The 22,013-nt window shown below is 33.2% G+C and overlaps 1 protein-coding gene across 3 annotated transcripts; it reads left to right on the top strand.

Moving 5' to 3' along the window:
- The first annotated feature begins 17,833 nt into the window (after positions 1-17,833).
- Positions 17,834-21,204, top strand: LOC125212414 (potassium channel KAT1-like). Of its 3 annotated transcripts, none has more exons than XM_048112583.1 (10): positions 17,862-18,280; positions 18,368-18,583; positions 18,732-18,864; positions 18,964-19,281; positions 19,355-19,594; positions 19,917-20,015; positions 20,093-20,125; positions 20,192-20,377; positions 20,482-20,848; positions 20,936-21,204. In XM_048112583.1, exons 1-10 carry the CDS (start codon positions 18,129-18,131, stop codon positions 21,052-21,054), a joined length of 1,863 nt encoding a protein of 620 aa, XP_047968540.1. In that variant the 5' UTR covers positions 17,862-18,128; the 3' UTR covers positions 21,055-21,204. The 3 variants fall into 3 exon arrangements, with proteins under 3 accessions (XP_047968541.1, XP_047968540.1, XP_047968539.1); XM_048112582.1 differs by having other exon boundaries at positions 18,651-18,864; XM_048112584.1 differs by lacking the exon at positions 20,936-21,204 and having other exon boundaries at positions 17,834-18,280; positions 18,651-18,864; positions 20,471-20,699.
- The last annotated feature ends 809 nt before the right edge of the window (positions 21,205-22,013 follow it).

Genomic DNA, 22,013 nt, shown 5'->3' with positions numbered 1-22,013 from the left:
CTTTTTTTAGAAACTTTCTCTCTCCAATTAATACACTCAACCACTTTTTCCCACCCCTATTAAAATATTCACCTTTCTTTCTCTCTCTATTTTAATACTTCTACTCACCTTTTCTCTTTCCAATTAAACACATTAACCAATTACTCCTAAAATCCAGTGTCGGCTAAGGAATGTGTCATCTTAGCCGGGACGGAGGGAGTAATAGATAGAGCTTGCATTCCACCAACTAATTCCACTCACATTTTATTACTACCCCCGTCCCCAAAGAATATGTACTTTGGGTTCAGCACGAGTTTTAATGTAAAATTGGTAAAGTAAGAGAGATGTAGAGGGAAAAAGTAATTAAAATATTGTTAGTGGAGAATGGGTCACACCTCATTAGAGAGAAAATACTTTCCAAAATTAGAAAGTGTATATTCTTGTGGGACGGACTAAAAAGGAAAGAGTGCATATTCTTGTGGAATGAGTAGAAACATTTAAAATGACACGATGTTAAAGTAATAAAGAAGAATTGGTAAAATAAATGAGGGGAAAAGAAAAATTGGTAAAGTGAGATAGAGAAAAAGGAAAGATAGTGGAAGTAGTGTCAGTGGATTGTGGGGTTCATGTCCTAAAATAGAAAGTTTAGAAAGTTTCTATTTTTAGGGGCGGCCCTAAATGGAAATAGTTTCAATTTTCAAAAGACAGGGGTAGTAATATATAAAAATGGGTCTCACATTCCACTACTTTTTACCACCCATTAGTTTTACCCTACTAGATGTTCATTGTGCATTGATTTACCATTAGTTTTAAGTTATCAAAATTAATAGTTTATTGTCCCAAGCTACTTGGATATTACCTTCGTCTCATGATAGGAGTCATATTTGGCGTGAACATGAATTTAAGAAATGTAAAGAATAGTGAGTTGAAAAAGTTAGTGGAATATGAGGTCCACTTTTTTATATTGATTTTATAATAAAATATGAGTGAAGCGAGTTAGTAGAATGTAGGACCTACTTACTATTATGGTAAAAGTAAAATGTGACTCTTATTGTGGGACAGACCGAAATGAAAAAATGTAACTCCTTATTATAGGACGGAGGTAGTACATTTCTTTTGAGTGTGAGACTTAAGAAATTGATGTTTAAAGGTTAAACGAAGAAGAGAGAATAAAGTAAATGAGAATATAAAGTTATTGTCATAAAAGGAAATGTAGCAAATAATTTGAGACAATTACTTATGTAGTCAAATAATGATTAGCATACTAATAGTCGATGAAACGGTCGCAACAAGAACGATACAAAGTACAAATATAAACTTTAAACAAGAACATAGCATCAAGGGAATCATAATTGAACAAGGACAAGAGGCTCATATATAGAAAAATGTTTTCATCACTATCTCTAACACCCAAATTAAAACTGAACAATAATGGGAGTACTTACAAGTAATTCGACTAAGAGGCTCATATACGGTTGATGTCCTTTCGTCATTGCCTCAATGAACTATAAATTGCACAATAACTCCAACATTCACGATAAACTCATATATTGCATAGTTTTCAGGATTAGATATAACATGGTATACTTTATTTTAGGACAAACTTTCTTTGTTTTTTTCTAACCATCTTTCAATTTGTTATGTCGAAAGCACATCCTGTAGCTATTTTGCGTGCCTCAATCAGAACTACATAGAGAAAGTTATGTCCGTTTTACAAAGACTGTGTACTCTAGAAAATTCTACATGACCGCGTTAGTTTAAGCCACCATGTCGGATACGACCATCACCAGTCTAAAAGTCCTACCCGACCACGTAGGAATTGACCCTAAATTCCACTAATTTGAAACCCATACATGGAAATACATATTTTAACTATTCCTATCCAATTGGAGTATAAATACAAATGCTAGGGCACATAGGCAAGAGAAGAGATTCACATATTCGCTCTCTCCATAAAAGATGACGAATTCAAGAGTGAACGTCCAAAATCATTCCAGATAGTGAATACGAAGGTTCCAACCAAGATTCCATCATCTATTGGTGCATTTGGTTTGGTCTATATTTTAATATAATTACTTTGACACTTTATTCTTGAACATTGAGTAACTAATTCTTACGTAGTACTATTTTGAAAAAAAAATAGAAACTCTATTATGGACAGTCTCTTAAAAATAAAATATTTAGAATGTTCCTATTTTTAGATGTGGACTCCACAATCCACTAAGAGCATCCGCAGCGGTGCCCCGTCCGTTCGTGCCAGCAGCGGGACACCGCTCGTCCGCCAATGCAGCTTGTCCGTCCTTGCCAGCGACAGGACGGTGCTCTTAGCTAAGAGCACGTCCGTGCCGCTGAGCAGGTCGACGTGGCAGACTGTGATTGGCCAACGGCTTAGCCATTAGAAATTCTTTTTTTTTTAGTTTTCTTTTTAAATTCAAATTTAATTTAAAAAATCATTTTTAAATTAAAAAAATATTTTCCCACTTCCTAATAAATTATATCCGTTTTCTACACACTTTTAATTTATTTTTCAATTTTTTTCCCAAAATTCACATTTTCATCTATAAATACTCCCACTTCAACATTCAAAATTATGTGATTTTTAATTTGTAGGATTTTAATTATGTATTTTTATTTTTTAGGATTTTAATTATGTAATTTTTATTTTTTAATATATTTTTATAATGTAGAAATATTTTAGTAATTGAAGTATTTAAATTGAATAATAGAATGGCGGGACCCTTGAGCTTGTCCTTACGGAAGAGCACGGATGTGGGTGTTGTGCTCTTGCCTAAGGACAAAGAGTAAAAGTGGGTCCGGGCTCACCTCTGTGCTCTTATTTAAGAGCACGAATGAGGATGCTCTAACACAACTTTCACTACTTTTTCTCTGCGTCTCTCTTAATTTATTCATTTTTTTCATTCTCTTTCTTACTTTACCAACTTTTCTCTTTTTCTTTACCAATTGTGCATTAAAACTCGTACCATTTCAAATGTTTCTATTTTTTAAACACGGAGGTAGTAGAATTTTATGGTTTAGATACATTATTGTATGGTTTAATTAATTGTGTGTAATTTATGTTGGCTTATGCGTGTGATTTAATGATTCTTGATTGCTATCTATTTAATTGATTTATCATCCTTTAAATATTTTAGACTTTTCTACAAGATTCGAGAGATCCATATTATATGCTTGAAATATGAACGGTTAACATCTTAACTTCTTTATGAGATTATTAAATTGATTGATGATTAGATGTTGAATGAGAATTTTATTATAGCTAATTGCAAGGAGAATAGGATTAGATTTGGTATAATTCATAAGATATGTAATCCGTGAGGAGGTACAACTTTAAAATGTGTTTAGACTATCAACTCTTGAAACCAGCATTAGGGTTATCAAATCGGATATCCAAAGCTGAAAAAAACACCCCTGAGACCTAAACCCGAATCAAAATTAAGTATCCAATTACTCGAATCGGATATTTGGTCCCGAAAACCGGATACTCAAAATACCCAACTCTGGTAATTTTGGAACCTGATCGTTGAATCGGGTGGAAATTACCTGATCATATACTTGACTTTATGTAAATTTGAAAATAAATACCTGAAATACTCATTCAACACTTATTCAGTAACACAAACATTTACGTATTTATATACAAAGTTTTATTAAATTTTGAACTATTCTCATTTACTACATAATTCAAATTAAACTCAAATTATTTTTTGCGGTAATAAAACGCCTATTGTCCTAAAATTAACATCAAAGCACAAATATATCGTACATGTGAACGATTCACCGTTAGGAATTGCTTCCTCTTCTTTCCGGTCGTCACGATGAACCAAATTCACTAAAATAATCACTCCCTCCGTCCCATTCTAAGTGGCACGTACATTTCTTTTTTTTTTGGATGCCTCATTCTGATTGGCACATTTCCTTGTTGCCACCAAAGTTCTGACTATCAAAGATAACCCTTCGGCCAGAGGTTTTATCGTTGTGCCAAATGTTATTAGTGTGGCTGCCGAAGTAAACTACTTCATCTAGGGTGTTTTGGAAGAGAAACTGGTGAATCATTCTAAGTATTTAGAGTTCGGAAGATGAAGAGTTTTTTCTATTTTTTTATTTGTATCTGAAATCGCCGGATATGTGGTTAGTAAAACTGTTAGTTTAACCTTATATAACTGGGATATTGACACTTTTATTGATATTACATAATTGGGACGTTGATACCTAATATCATGAAACTTTTAAAAAGTTGAGTTTTTTTATGAATTTTGAAATTGACAAATAATATCACGAACTTTATCCCGAGTTTGTTATTCCCTCCGTCCACGAATAGGAGTCCCATTTTTCTATTTTTGTCCGTCCACGAATAAGAGTCCCGGTTCATAATTACCATAAATGGTATAGAGACCCTAAATTCCACTAACTCATTCTACTCACATATCATTTAAAACTAATATATACAAGTGCGACTCTTATTCCATTAACTTTTTTCCACCCACATTTCTTAACATTTCTTAAAATCCGTGCCGAATAGAAATGAGACTCCTATTCATGGACAGAGGGAGTATTTCTTACCAATGAAAAAATTCAGGCAAATAATATCATGATACAGATTTTTTTCGTAATTTCTCAACAATAACTTCAAGAGTATCAAGATTTTCAATCTTTGAGAATAGTTTTTCTTGAAGCACACCCTTCAAATTTGTTCTTCAATCTATTAATATAGCCGGAATTTTTTCACTAGTGGAAAATAACAAACTCAAGGTGAAGTTTGTGATATTATTTGTCAATTTTAAAGTTTATGGGAAAAACTCAACTTTTTAAAAGTTTCTATGATATTAAATGTCAATATTCCTAGTATGTTCCCTGTATTGGCATTTAGGAGATGACTCATTGATCAATGATTTTTAGATCTTTGTTATACACTAGCTAGGAAGTGATATCACCGTAATATGATCATATTATTATATACAGATAATTCAATCAAATTTTTATTAAATAAATTATATTTCTAGACTTTGTACCTTTGAAAAAAATAACGGGAGCATGAATTATGACCTAATTTTACGCATTATCCTATAAAATGGAGCCATAAAGATATTAGGACATTATTGGTATACAAATTATAGGACTTTTTTAAAATAAAAATCGATTATTATATGAACCAGTCCAGTTTTTGTTGGAATCATGGATTAAATGTATCCGGGCAGTGGACTTTGACCGAATAATAAATGTGACAAGACATTTAATTTTCCGAAATTAAATGCTACAACGTCGGTCTACGTTCCGCGTAGATGATCGTAGTATATTCATTTTCTCAAATCTGATTCCCGGTGAGTGAGAAATAGTGGATTAAAGTTGGGCACGATTGAGCTTTATATAAGCTTGGAGTCTTGAATGTAGGGATCAATCAACTAGTGTTAGTTGTCCCACATTGGAAGTGAGAGTCTCTTACTGAGGTGTATAAATTAAGTGTTCTACCACACTTAATAAATTCTAGTGGATCAAGTTGGGCACGATTGAGCTTTATGTAAACTTGGAGTCTTGAATGTAGGGATCAATCAACTAGTGTTAGTTGTCCCACATTGGAAGTGGGAGTCTCTTACTGAGGTGTATAAATTAAGTGTTCTACTACACTTAATAAATTCTAGTGTATCAAGTTGGGTCGAAGAGCCCACACGCGTGCGCCGCCCGCCGTGCCGTGCCGAGCCGCGCCCCGCCTTGCCCGCCATCCAGTTCGCTGGAGCTCTGTTGATTGCGGTGCTGCCTCATCAAAGATGTTAGCCGTTTTATCTTTGGGAACGAAACGCCAATCTGAGAGCACTACCGGAGCGTATCTCGTCTTGCGGAAAGAGGCCTCCTCGACTCGCTATTTCCTAACTTTCACGGTTTATTGTTTCGATTTCACGTTGTAATTTATGTTTTAGTTTTCCATTTTGTATTCTTTTTTTGGGTTGTATTACGCCCGAAAAGTATTTATATCTTGTAACCCTGGTATCCCCAACAGTTTTCTCAATAACAAATCGTTGATCAGTGGATGGTATTTTTGAATGCTTTTTCCTACTATTTCTTTAATAAAAAATATATAGCTAAATATATTTCTAAATAAATTTACAAGCCCAAATGAATTTATTATTCCTTATATTTACGACAAAATCTTGGATGAACCCATCGTGCACGTTATACGGGGCAATAGATTTGAAGTACTCCTTTCGTTCCGTCTCAAGCGAGACGTTTCTTTTAAGCATAAGATCTAAGATAGTTATAATTTAATACCTTAAGTCTCTCTCCACTTAGGGGCCATTCGGTTCGTAAGATTATATCTCGAGATTAATTATGTAGTGTGTATGGTTCATGAGATTGAATCCTAGATGGATAATCAACTACTCCCTCCAACTAAACTAATCTTACAATTCAATCCTAGATTATATCTTGGTACTATTTTATCTAGAAAATCGAACATCATCTTAAGAGGTAGTAAAATTTTTCCTAAATCTCGTGTTTAAAAGAAACGTCTCACTTATGACAGAATGGAGAAAAACTATTTAAAAATGATTTTTGAATTTAGATATAAGTTTTTTCACGGTGAAATGAGCTCAAATTTTTATAGAAGTTGTAATTTCTATTACTATTGTATAATAAAAGGTGGTGTAGATCGTGTTTAGGGCATCCATAATGAGCCCTAAAAATCAGTCACAAAATTTGTTTCATTTGTCATGTCAACATTTCTAATTTTAGCCACAATATTTATAATAATGTAGTATTAAAATCAGCCACAACTTATTTCACTATTTTTCATATTTTGTTAATTGATTTAGAAACTAACACAGATAAAAATACAAATAGTCTAATCGATTTAAAAAAAGACTATAATGATATATTTTATTTGATTAAATTTCCTACTTGAAACTTCAATTGTTACACACCTGATAAATAAAAGAAGAATAAAAACAGTAAAAAATTTGATTTCAGCCGCAGCTAAAACGACCCATAATAAGGCCGAAAAAACAGCCTCATAGCGGGCAACTGCCTTATTGTGAATGCCATTATCATCTACCTAGTTTATGCTCTCTACACTATAGGCTTTTTTCTTGTCTTTTTTTTTTCATTTTGTAATAATGGTTTTTTTTTTTGGCTGGGGTTTCTCATTAAGTGAGTGCTTCTGCCTAAAGTGAATTGTATTGAATTTGAAACGATGATTTCAATATTTTCATGCTGGCTAACGGGAGATATGGATAGCCTGAGTCAGCCATCATCAACAAGAATTAATGGCCACTTAATGAAATCTCTCCACACAAATACTACCAAATTAATGATGTTAGCCACATGAAATCCACGTAAATTAAGTCATTACGATTTACGACTAATCTACTCCCTGCGTCCCTGAAATTTTATCGCATTTTTTCATTTTCGTCTGTCCCACAAAATTTATCACATTTCACTTTTTACCATTTTTATTAGTGGATCTCATATTACACTAATTCATTACAACTCACATTTATTATAAAAGTAATATAATATATACTCCCTCCGTCCCATAGTAGATGTCACACTTTCCTTTTTAGTTTATCCCACAAAAGATGACACATTTCCTCTTTTGAAAAAAGTTCATTCTCACATCAATTATAAAATTATATTTTCTATCACCACTTAACACACAAAATAACATATCCTAAAATCTCGTGTCATCTCCCAAGTGTGACATCTACTATGAGACGAATGGAGTATATAAGTATGACTCATTCTCCACTAACTTTTTCAACTCACTTTCCATTATATTTTTTAAAACTCATGTCCGATTAAAGTGTGACAAAATTTAAGGGACAAGTACATTGCAATTTTTCGAATTAAATTTTAGTGGCCCTCTTTCATATTCCAATATAATGGATATGGGGAGTGTGTCTGGTGAATTTGTGATCACCATGTCTATTGATTATAGGCTTATCAGTGTCGTTTCTTTGCCTGCACAAATCTATGATATTCTATCAGACACATATTTCATTTTATAAGTACTAGTAAGAAATGATTGATGGATATAAATTCCACTTAGTACATATGTTATCAATTTTTTCATGCCACTAGTAAAATCTTGAAATGTACAATTTCCACCCTAGTATAAATTCTAGTATCAATTTATTTCATGCCACTACTAAAATCGTGAATGATGAGTACCTAGTGGCCACTAAATATGCAAGGGGAAAATGTTCTCTTATAAACTTGATGAACCTTTTGAACAATTATATTTCTGTAAAAAAAAACTAGACACAACTCTCCCAGCCTAGTAAAATTGCGTCTATAATAAGTGGATACATAGAATTTATGTACTTCCTCTTTATCAAGGAAGACTTACCTCTTTTTTGGGTAGCATGAGATTTTATGCAATTTTATTTTTGTGTGTTATGTGTAGAGAATAAAGTAAGAGAGATGAAATAAAGTAGAGATAAAAATAATTCTATTGTTCGTAATGAGTTATTTTAAGTGAGACAAATTTAAAAGGAAAGTGTAATCTTCGGTGGGACAGAGAAAATATGCATTATGCATATGTGATCAGAAAATCGACATTTTTTTTATTCATGTCACCGTAAAAGATATAGCATCATATTAAATTTTGTATGTACTAAAATACCTTCAACAATATGTATATGTAAAAAAATGGAAGAGAGCTTAGTAATTTTATCTCACTAACTCAATCCAACACTCAAAGTTATAAGTGTAATCCGCAAAAATGGTGAATAATTAATTTTCTAAGGTGAAACACGAGTTTTGAGATGGGTTTCTCTAAATTATAAAAATAACCTATGTTATTCGCTGAGACTAGCTTATACTAGCATATCATACACACTTTTAATATTAAATATAATCACGGAGAGCGACTTATTATCGTAGACCTTAATAAGTGAATTAATTTGGGTGCTACACGTACAATCACGGAGAGCGACTTATTATAGTACAATGATTGTAAGTTTACTAAATTTTGTCGTGGGCATGCATGATTCCACATTGACAAAAGAGATCTTCTATAAAGTAATTAAAGATTAGGGTGCAGAGCACCAACGTAATATTTTGAATGGACTCAGATACTGTCATGTTTAAGTCAAACCCAATTCATGAAATATGAGCAAGGATGAGAAACAGTTTTCGATTCGTTTTTTATTTCCAAATTGAATAGAAAAACCAAAATTTTGCGAAAATAAATATTGAACCAAATTGAATTATCCGAAAACTAAATCCGAAAAACAGAAATCCAAACTATAAAAACCGACCGAAACCGAAAAATTGAAATTTCATAAAATATATCCAAAAATTTGAAAAACCAAAATCCAAACTAAAAAAACCGAACCCGAAATTGCATAATATCCAAAAAACTTAACATCAGAAAATTAATTTTCAAATTACATCGTGTCAATTAACATATTCAAACAATTACTACAACTTTTATAAAATCTAAATACTGTTACATTTATCGATATAAATCAACACAAATAAAGTTTATTTTTAGGTATAATATACTATTCCATCTGTCCGCTGTTAGGAGTCTTATTTATGCGACATAGATTTTAAGAAATATTAAGAAAAGTGGGTGTAATAAAGTTAGTGGAATAAGAGTCTCACTTGTATGTAGTATTAGTTTTAAATGAAATGTGAGTGGAATAAGCTAGTCGAAGGTGAGACCCTATTACCATTTATAGTAAAAGTGAACCGAGACTCTTATTCGCGGACAGACTAAAATGCGAAACAAGACTCCTATTCACGGACAGATAGAGTATTATTTATTAAAAAGAAATTCAGTTTTTTGGTTTTTTTTTAATCAGAACCGAACTGAAAAACTGAAATTAGACAAAACCAAAACGAAATTGATTTTTTTAGTTCGGATCGGATATTTGGTTTTCAGCTATTTTTCTCGCTCCTAAATATGACTAATCATGACGTGCAAAATTGTGGATACATGAAATAAATTAGTTATATTGAAAATTAGGCTACAATGCAATATTTAGCAAAAAAATTTCGTACAATTGGATCTATTGTTACCGTACTATTTAAAACTTATTGACATTCATCATGAATATCACCAAATCACATTGAATGCATGTTTAATAATACTCTTCCAAAATGTTACTCCAACATTCTATTGAAACGTCCCTATTGTTGTAGATATATAATAATGTTATATCGTCGTGGAAATCATGCTAAATATAAACGTTAACAAAATACAGGTAGTACATGAAAGTTCGGTCATACAATCCTTGATTTGTATAACACTAGCCATAAATGAAGCATGTGATATTTTACATTTGTAGTTGTTCATTAATTTCTCATTTAATTCAAGATATTATTTGATATTCCAAGATCCCTTTTTTCATTTCGGAAGAGTTTTTACCTTGGTCAAATTAGATTCAAGTTTAAACGTTTGCATAATTACCTCATTATTTTGCTTTGCCGTAAGTTTGAAGCTATATTTCAAATTATCGTTTATTTTGCATCAAATTCAAAATTGACTGAGAACTTTATCTGCCCATTGTGTAGAATATTATTTTGATTTTCAGTATATATAAATGTAGTTCAATATTATACAAATAAAATTCTATTGCATCATAAAATTCTATGGCATCATAAAATTTCATCCCTAGATGAGTTACCACCCCTACCAAATATATTGTTATTAGCAAGAGAACATACGTACAAGGGAGTAAATTAGCTATCGAAATCCACAAAGAGCGAGTAACTTGAAAAGCTATTAAAACTAAGGAAATCATTACAATACATTCGTTTGGTTTGAGAGTTTGTCTTAAGCTGATAGAACAGATTGAAAAGAAAAAGTCTTGAGATAAACACAGAAGATGGAAGAACTACTCATAGTTTGATTCGGGTTGCTAGTATCATGTGTTCGATTTACTAAATACGTTTCTTATGCTCTAAGAATCGTGTACGATACTCTGCAGCTGATCACTTGTAGAGAGAATTATACACCTAGAATAATCTAATTATGTGTGTTAGACTTTACTTACTAATATGTTACCCCTACAAACACATTAGTAGGCTCCACATTAATTTCTAGGGTTGTCAAAATGGATATCGGGTATTGGATACTTGATATCCGAACTCGAAATATCGGGTAATTGGATATCCGATATCCGATTTTTTGGGTTTCGGGATCGGGTTTGGATATAGGATTTTTTAATTATCGGGTATCGGATAACCCGATACCCGATTAGGTATACCCAAATTACCCGAATTACCCGATTTTTTTTAAAAATTTAAATTTATAAAATTATGTATTTATTCTATTATTTAAAAAATTAAATAATTAAATCTAGTCCCACAATCTTTCACTCTTAAGTCACATTTAGGGTTAATATATGAATTGTGATGTTTATTATTGATGAATGATGGATGCTATAACTTATGAATTTTTTATTTCTAAAAATTTGTAGTAGTTTTTTTCTCTTAATCGAACTAATTCAAGTTTGTATCAAATTCGAACTATTACAAGTTTGTATTTCTAAATGTTTGTAGTTAATTTTGCTAAAAAAATAAAATCAAAATTAAAATAAAAATCCAAAATCGGGGCTGGATACCCGATTCGGGTATTTGGGTACCCGAAATTATTTTCTGATCGGGTATCGGGTATTAGATTTTGGGAAATTCGGGATCGGGTACCCGAAATTTTCGAATCGGGTATCCGCAGATACCCGATTTGACAGGCCTATTAATTTCTATTATTGGTCAACACGATGATCCACCGTCAGACTATATCTCCTTATCAATTTTAGTTATAGGATTTCTCAGCTATGTTTGCTCCTTAGTACTATGTGTTAAAAAAGACATCAAAATTAAGGTCACTACTATATCAAAGGTGAAAGACATCTATGTAGTTACAAAGTTGAAATAAATTGTGTTAATGAGTTGGCCAAACGGTAGAGAGATTAATACATGACGTCAAAGGTCTCGAGGTTCAAGTCCTCCGTGGCGTGACCTTTAAATTTAAATTCATTAACCCATAAAAATAGATGAAATAAATCACTAAAAATATTATGGTGGAAAACTGTTTGATAGATGGAAGCTTCAATCCTTTCTTCTACTTTTGATTAAAGTCGGTTCAAACTTTATACTTGGGGATGAGACTTGGGTTTTAAGCTGAATCATAAAAAAGTTCAGGAAAAACATGCCCAACCAACTATCCGATGAGTTTGCATAGTGCGAATCCAATAGGCCATTGGGGCTCTTTTTAGAATTCAGTGATGTTTTCAGTGATCTGCTGAATTGGTAGCATGCGAACCCACGAGGCACTAACTGGGATTATTCTGGACGAGTCTTGTAACCTCAGCGCTGTGCCATGATCCTTTTTATCCTTTGGTGTTGTTTAAGCGGTTCACTAAGATCATGCTTGGTATGATGGAATGGAATGGAATGGGGGAATGGAATGACATTCCTACCTTCATTCCATTCCTTTGCTTGGTAAATATTTTTTCTTAGGAATCACCACATTCCATTCCACATGGGAATACCCATTCCATCCATTTAGCTAAGGAATGACCATTCCATTCCATTTCATTTTCCTTTCTTCTTATTTTAAAATTTAACAAAATTATATAAATATTATTTAATATTATATTTAAATTTAATATCATCTCAATTTTAGCATAAATTAAAATTTTAATAATTGAAAAAAAAAACACACACACACACACAAAACACAGCAAAAAACACACACACACACACCAACTCACACAACACACACAGCAAAACACACACACACACAACAACTCACACACAACACACACACACATCAACACACAACAACACATACACACACACAACACACACAACAACACACACAACAACACACACGCAGCAACACACACAACACACAGCACACACAACAACACACACGCAGCAACACACACAGCAACAAATACGCACACACCACCACATATACACACACACATCAACACATACATACACCACATATGCACACACTCATTTACGTGTATCGTACAAATTTATATGATCCAAAATATTGACAAAAATATTTTTAAATAAATATTTTTTTTATAGAAACAACATATTAATTATTCATATTTCATTCCATTCCATTCATATAGAATTTTGTCGTTACCAAGCATAGGAATGAAATCAATCAAAGAATAACAATTTCATTCCATTTGTAAACCTTACATTCACCAAGCACAAGAATGGAATGGAATTGTCATTCCATTTCCACCCTCGTTCTATTCCCATCGCCATTCCATTCCCTCCTCATTCCATTCCATCATACCAAGCATGACCTAAGTTCATGTGGTGCAAACCAAACGTCCCACTAGATGTATTCTGGACCCTGTCGATTTTCTCTCTCTCTTCTTTTTTTTTTTTTTTTTTTTTTTTTTTTACCTATGAGTTTCATCCTTTTGTTTATACAAGCTATGACCTAAATCACTTTAATACCATTAAAATGAGTCTGATTTTAAACTACAAAATACATAAATTTACTGCTAAACACGACTATAATTTGATTCACATATAATATTCCCAAACCTAAGTCTTGCTCACCGTCGAGCAAGATAGACGATGAAACAAATAGTTTAAACAAAACATAATTTATATATAACTCTTTATCGCATGTCGTGCTAAACTCACAAAAATAAATGAAAATTTGAGGTTTTTTAAATTTTCCTCAAATTTTTGAGATAATCTTAATTTACGATAACGTAGATTTTTTAAAATCATTTAAAGCTCAACACTTTATTTTAAATTTAGGCATAAGTATTAATTTATATTTATTAAAATGTAAGGAGATTATTTTTTAAATAACAATTCATCAAAAAATTTATAATCACATAATTAAAAAAAGGAATTATGTAATTAAAATAAATTTTGTATAGATATTCTTATTAAAACACAAAAAATTAAGCAAAAATGAAAACAATCACCTTCCCGTGCAAAAAATTTTAAAACATAAAAAATTATTACCTCCTTCCCTTTAGGAGTCCCGGTTTAGTCAGACTCATGTTTTAAGAAAGTGTTTGAGTGTGTAATTAATAAATGTTGTAGTGAATGTTGAGACCCACTTTTAATTGAGCGCGTAATAAATAAATGTTGTAGTGAATGTTGAGACCCACTTTTAACACCTTTTTCCTTACTTTGAAGATATTTTTTATTAATTTATCTCAATCGGGACTCATAAGGTGGGATGCCCGAAATTGATTAACCGGAACTCCTAAAGTGAGACGCAAGGAGTACTAGATTAAGGGTCTCCATCGACCAGCGACAGCACCTATCCATAATATTATCAAAATATATTTGTCAATTTATTTTTATTAGACATGTGATCCTTATCTTATCAATTACGAACATATGACATCATTCCACACCCCAAACCTACACCATATTCTTAACATAGTTCTCATTGGACTTTTAGATACTCATGAGCAAATTTTGGATTCGAACATTCTACATCAAATCGACCTAACATTATTTTCATGGCCAAGTTTTAATTATATATATGAAGTAATATAATTTTTACATGTTACACTAATACTAGTATTATTTTAAATAGAACGAGTGAAATAAATCATCCTATATTATATTAAAATTTATTTTTCTATATACATACACTTTGTATATACCATTAGTGTCAATTTATATAACTACATAGTGTAATACGCCGATCATTTAAGTCGGGAACATATTTGAAAGTGTTAATCTGAGTATTAATTAATTTGATAAAAAATATGAAAATTCATATTATTTTTCCTTTTTCGTCCGTCCCCTAGCTATTAAATTACACCCCTGCGTTTTACTACTATTGATAATAGACCACATATTCCACTAACTTATTCAACTCACAATTTATTATAAAATTAATATATAAAAGTAAGACTAACACTCACCCATTTTTTACTATATATTTTTTTAAAAATCCGTATTAAGCTAAACAGTATCAATTAATGAGGTACGGAGGGATTAATTGATTTTTCTTCTTTTCGAAATGATTATCTTACGAAAAACAGGGACCACTACGATACAAGAAATAAAGCATGAATCAGTCTATATTTTCATAGATATGCAATCGAGTGATTTCAAGGGAATAAAAAATAGATCGCAAAATACACATGTATATTGTGCATGATAATAAATTTCGATAAAATCAAATCTTTGGCTCTCGATTTTTCTACTCAAATTTTGTCAGAGAGTACAAAACAGCAATAAGTAATGCATAGTAATAATCTCAGCCTCATCTTATAAATTTATTAAAAAAAGTTTATTAAAGAATTAATTTCTTTCAACAGGTTGCATGGGTCATTTTGTGATAGTAAGTGTATTATCAGATCCAATCCCAATTTAGGAGTAACATCTTCATTTTTTGGTAATTTGGTTTCCATGATATTGATAGGATTTAATGATAGTTTCGTCACAAGGTTGGCTAGCTATGCCGGTGCACCAACTAAACCACCCAAATTTAAGAGACTAATTGGGAATTTGGGAATAACGTAATAATCATCTTATAAGTTATAATGATGAGATTGTTGTCATTAATTTCATAAATAGGATCACCACATTATTACATATACATGTACACTGACATTTACCATAATCTGATTTGATTAGAAAGGACCGCAAATAACAGACATAAAAATCCAAGATTTAGGAAATTTCAGGATGTAAGGACCATGAATTTAAGGACCACATTTTCTCAAGTCATAAAAAAAATCCATGGTTTATCTCTCAATCATTCACTCAATCAATCTCCCTACCACGAAATGATAGTGATGCACACCATAAACGCATGCTCACTCTACGCAATTAATCTTGAGTTACATTAATTAGTTTTATTTTCATTGTGGAAAATAAATTTGAAGATGTGACAACTGTCATACTAAAATTGTAAGACATGGCACCTCATCCTTAGAAATAGAATACAAAAGCTGGTCAAATGTAAATAAGTCCTCTTGTGATCGGTCTTTCAATCGTAACCCTTTTTTTTTACTTTTTTTTTTTTCGATTAGTAAAGAAAATCTCAAACTATCAAAAAAATGTTGAGATAAAGTATAACACCAACAAAATCAATAAGAACGCTACACCTCACCGAAAGCAAAAAATCTCAACTGACAACATAACTAGCACAAAACTGATAGAATTACTCGGTTAAAAGCACAGCAAGCGAGAGAATAACCAAGAAAAGACAAACACCTAGCAACTAAGAAAGAACCACGGGTTATACTATTATTATACTCCTCCCGTCCCTATGTAGTATAGACATTTCTTTTCGGCACAAGATTTAAGAAAAATTGTTTTAAATGAGTTAAGTAAAAAGAGAATAAAGTAGAAAAGAAAAAGATAGAGAGATGATGCAAAGAGAGTAAAGTAAGAGGGAGTAAAGTACTTTTTGCCAAAAAAAGAAATGACTTAGCCACAGTGGGACAACTCAAAAAGGAATATGACCCAGCTACAGAGGGACGGATGGAGTACATGAAATCTAATAGTAGTTGACAGAACTACAAATTAACGAACGGCTAAAACCCCAGTCAAATTACATGAAATCAAGACTAAGTTGATGAACTTTGTCTACCAAAACAATTACGTCTAAAATACATAATTTCTTGATAACAAGCATTTGGGGCAAACATGAGTGTAAACAAATTAAAGAAAGTAACAAAAGGAGCATAGGACAAAGTTGAGTGCCACAACTTTGTGGGAAGATATCACAACTTCATATATATCAATGTGAGAACTTGATAATCATTATTCATATACTAATATATGGTCGGTCCACACATATAAAGAGATAGAGAGATACATGGCCGGGATCCCTTTCTTACATATATGGTTCTGATTGCCTACATACATACAACATATACAGGACAACCTTCAACTTTTTGTCCTTTTACAACAAAGAGAAAGATAAAACAAAGAGGATAAAACACATTTAATCAATGTTTTAGCCCAACTTCAACTAATATTACATTTTCAAAGTATAAAAAATAATTTGGTAATTTGAAAATTGAGATACTCCACGCCCGTATAATAATATTGTTTATATAAAAATAAATAAAAGAATAAATGATGTATGATCCAGGTGTGAGGCCTCTTGCGATAAAGATGAAAACTTGCAATGAGAATATAACTTTTTGATTTTTCCTATCTTGGATTTAGTGTCAGTTATTTTGTATGAGTTTGAATATATTCTATCCCGGGACTGAATTTATTTTTTCATTTTCAATTAGTAATAGGATTTTATTGCCTATATATAAGCCTTATTTCATTATTCTCATATGTTTAATTATTCTTGAGAGTGATTCAAGTCCATGTAGTTTTGTTGTGATATATATATGGTGAAAATATTACGCGCAAGAAAACGATTGCTAGCTGGACTTCAAACTATTACTACTAATTAAATTTATAATGGCGTGGTTAATGTTTTAATTGAAGTTATACTACAATTATCAATCACTAAACAACGGTGGTGCGAGCTCCTATCGAATAGTAACATAGAGATTTACGGCTCAAATTTGATGGCTTTGTATCCTCAAATAAAAATTATGTCTACTTTTTCAAATCTATGAAATTTAATCCTCCTTGGTGCTTAGCTAGATTAGAAAGCATTTATCCTCAGCCATGTGCCATTCAATACAAGTACTCTCCAATCCAGCCCTCCTTCCACTCTTGTTCCCCTAAATATAGATATTGAAATAAACCATTGCACCCCACCATATATCAATACACCATTGGCAACCTCGCATTTCATAAATGCAATATAAGATGCCAAATTAAAAATTTGAAACATAATTCAACATCTACCTTCCATCCGTCCCACGCCGCACCTCACACACCTCGTTCCTTTTCTTTTTAAAGGCAAACGAATAGAAATTTAAAGACTACATCGTAGTTGGCTCAGACCTGAGACCTTTGACTTCAGAATTAACCACTTTATCACTAGGCCAACTGTCGTTCCTTCTTAGTCCTTCACTCCCATCCATCTGTCAATGCAAACTTCTCATAAATGGAAATTACAAGTGAGTATATACAACCTCAATCCAACCACCTCATTGTATATAAACTTGTCAGTCCTACACTTACTACATACTAACAAAAACCTCACTCCACTTCACTAACTAACCTTTGATCTCTCAACGCCACAACCACAAATGTCTCTTTCTTGTCTAAAAACCGTCCTTGGTAAAAACCTCTCCAACCACCATTTTCACATCGACAACGCCACCGATCTCCCTCCATCGACCACCACCCGCGCCAAGACGTCACGGAACCACATCATCTCACCTTACAATCCATGCTATAGGTGATCACATCTCTCTCTCTCTCTCTCTCCACTCCAAAAGAAAACAAAGATGCCTCTAATCTTGTCCCAATCCTCCATTTCTTGCAGGATTTGGGAGACGTTCCTCGTCCTCCTCGTCGTCTACTCAGCCTGGATTTCGCCTTTCCAATTCGCATTCCTGACCTACAAGCAAGACACCCTCTTTGTAGTGGACAACATCATCAATGGCTTCTTCGCAGTAGACATTGTCCTCACCTTCTTCCTCGCCTACCTCGACCCCCAGTCCCACGTTATAGTAGACGATCCAAAGAGAATCGCAGTGAGGTAAATCACGAAATTCAACCAACACATTTCTTTTTGTGAAAATCTTGAATGTGATGGTTATTTGCAGGTATCTAACATCGTGGTTCCTCTTTGATGTCTGCTCAACTATTCCATTCCAATTTCTTGCAATATGCTTCACATACAGCAGCGGCGGATTGGGGTTCAACTTGCTCGCCATGCTTCGCCTATGGCGCCTCAGACGCGTTAGCTCCCTGTTCGCGAGGCTAGAGAAGGACATCCGGTTCAACTACTTCTGGACTAGATGCACCAAGCTTGTCGCTGTAAGCCTTCAACCTATCTAATTTTACTGATTCTCCGATGTGGGATGTGGTTTGCACCTGACAGATACAATAGCTATTTTATTTTATTTTTGGAAATAGGTGACTCTTTTCGCGGTGCATTGCGCGGGGTGCTTCAACTACATGATCGCGGACCGATACTCGGACCCGAGGCGGACGTGGATCGGGGCGGTGTATCCGGATTTCAAGGAGATGGGGATTTGGGACAAGTACGTGGCGGCATTGTATTGGTCGATTGTGACGCTGACGACGACGGGGTATGGCGACCTGCACGCGGAGAATCCGAGGGAGATGCTTTTCGACATCGTGTACATGCTCTTCAACCTCGGATTGACCTCGTATATAATCGGAAACATGACGAATCTCGTCCTCCATTGGAGCTGCTCCACTGCGCACTTTGTACGTGTGCTCTATCCATCTGCTTTTCTTGAATGAGTGGACGAGTGAATGAGTTGTTTATTTTGTGGTGCAGAGGGACAGTATTGCGGCGGCTTCGGAGTTCGTGAAGCGGAACCAGCTGCCTTCGGATATCAAGGAGCAGATTCTTTCGCACATGTGTGTGAAATTCAAGACGGAGGGAGTGAAGCAGCAGCAGACATTGATGGAGCTGCCCAAGGCCATTCGTTGCAGCATTGCGCAGTTTCTCTTCTCCCCTGTTGTTCGACAAGCTTCCATTTTCCATGGTGTATCACAAGACTTCCTTCTTCAATTGGTTTGTTTTCCTCTTTCTCTATCTCACTTTCTATAAAATAAATACTCCCGTTGCATAAAAATAAGTACATTTTTTTGGGATGTTTTATAAAATATCTCCCTCTATTTTTGTTAACTTCCTTCTCTCTAAGACGACTAACAATACCCTGTCCTGAAAAGTATGAACTTTCGAATTATGAAAATATCTTTCTCTTTAATGAGGTGGGACCCATTCTCCGCTAACAATACTTTAATTGTCGTGCCATCACAAATGTCCATATTTTTGTGGGACGGAGGGAGTATCGTATAAATCTGAATTTGGTTTTTTGATGATCAAATCGAAGGTGGCAGAAGTGGAAGCGGAGTGGTATCCTCCAAGAGAAGACATCATCTTGCAAAATGAGGCATCAACAGATGTATATGTAATCATCTCTGGATCAGTGGTAATGACTATTCACAAATTAATTAGATTAAATATTTTATGATTGACTGATTAAAGTATTGCATTGCTTTGTGGCAGGATTTTGTGGCGAAGATCAATGGACGTGATCAAGTAAGTGCTTCTGAATAATATTTTTCGATAAATAGAAGCTGAATAAATTTTCATATATAAATGCAGATTATTGGGAAGGCCTCTGCGGGAGAGATGGTGGGAGAAGTTGGTGTTCTGTGTGAAAAACCGCAGCCGTTGGGCGTTCGGACGGCTGAGATCTCTCAGACGCTACGGCTCAACAAGAACGCATTTCTCAGCGTTCTCCGATCCAATCCTCATGATGAACACATTGTTATGAACAATTTGTTTCAGGTAAATTACTTATTGTTTTATCAACTACTTTAATAGTAGTAGATACATGGTGTATTGTTTTTTATTGAAGAAATATTTTGTGAAAAAAATGAGATTGTTTGTAGAAACTCAAGGAGTGGAAAGGTGTTGACATTGAGGGCCAATATGACCCGAGTCAAATGCTCAATAATTGGTGGGATTTGAATTCGAGACCGTGCCAGAACTCTTCTGGCCACCTCGAGATGGTAAGGCTCTCAGTGGAGAGGAAAGAGAAAGAGAATACACGGAGCGATGAACATCATCATCATCCAACAAAAGATGATGAGGTGCAAAATCAAGGCATGATAGACCACCATGAAAATAGCCGGAAATCAAGGTCGGAGAAGAGAGTAACGATTCACATGAATTTCAATGAGGATAGGGTTGCACGAAAACATCATGGAAAGCTCATAATCCTACCCAATTCACTACAAGAGCTTCTCAAAATAGCAGGTAATTTTACTCCTATGTAATAACATACCATGATATTAAATGACACAAATTAAATTAGGCTAAAAAGTTACATAAAATTTGATGCAGGTGAAAAATTTGGTGACAAGAATCTTGAAAGAGTAGTAAACGAAGAAAATGCACAAGTCGAAGACTTGAGCGTTGTGAGAGATGGTGATCATCTCTTTCTTCTACCAAGAAATGTGTGAAGGTGTTGAAATGTGTTAAGTGATGACTATTATCATATGCAAATGCATAATGATATATAGAGCAATTTATTCGCTCTTCATTAATCTAACTAGTAGTAATATTGACTGCATAACAAGAAATGATTTCAAGCAATATATCTGTTTCTATGAGCAGTTAATTGCATACACCAAATTGATCATTCTATTGATCTTTTTATGTTTAATTAAAAACAAGAAGAATGTTGTGGATTACATATTCAGTTAATAGCAAAAGGAAAGATCAACATTGTAATACAATATTAATAAATTAAATGAGATTAATATGAACTAAAATAAATATATACACACTGTTGTTGAATAATAAAAGTGTAATTTGGATACAAATGAACATAAGCATAATTGTAAAATAATTCATGAACGTATAATTGAAAAGTAGCCTGATTCTGCTAGTTCGACACCTCTTTCAAAACATGCAAATAATTATGGAATATTTTTAAGAGTAATGTGTTGAGATCCCGATTTTTACGATAATTGAAAATATGATCGGAATTCAGCGTATACTAAAATCGAAAATTTTGAATAAAAAATTACTACTTGCAATATTCCTTCCATTTTGCAATAGACTTAAAAGAAAATTATATTTAGAGAATTAAGTAGAGAGAATAAAATAAATTCATGAATATATTATAAGTAAAAGAGAGTAATTGTACTATACTCTCCCCGTCTCATATAAATAGACTATATTTCATTTTTCGTCCATTCCATACAAATAATCCCTATCCATTTATAGTAACTTTTTTGTTTTTCTCTTTTACTTTATCATTTATGGTCCAACCACCCATCACACAATTTCAACTACTTTTTCTCCTTCTCTCTTACTTTATCAATTAGACATTAAAAACCGTGTCAACCCTAAAGGGCCTATTTCTATGAGACGGAGTGAGTATTTTGCAAAAAAAGAAAATACTATCTCCGTCTCT

This window comes from Salvia hispanica, chromosome 3, assembly GCF_023119035.1.
Source record: "Salvia hispanica cultivar TCC Black 2014 chromosome 3, UniMelb_Shisp_WGS_1.0, whole genome shotgun sequence".
NCBI classification, from domain to species: Eukaryota; Viridiplantae; Streptophyta; class Magnoliopsida; order Lamiales; family Lamiaceae; genus Salvia; species Salvia hispanica.
Note: the sequence above shows the minus strand (reverse complement) of the source record. Positions and strands in the feature narration are given on the sequence as shown.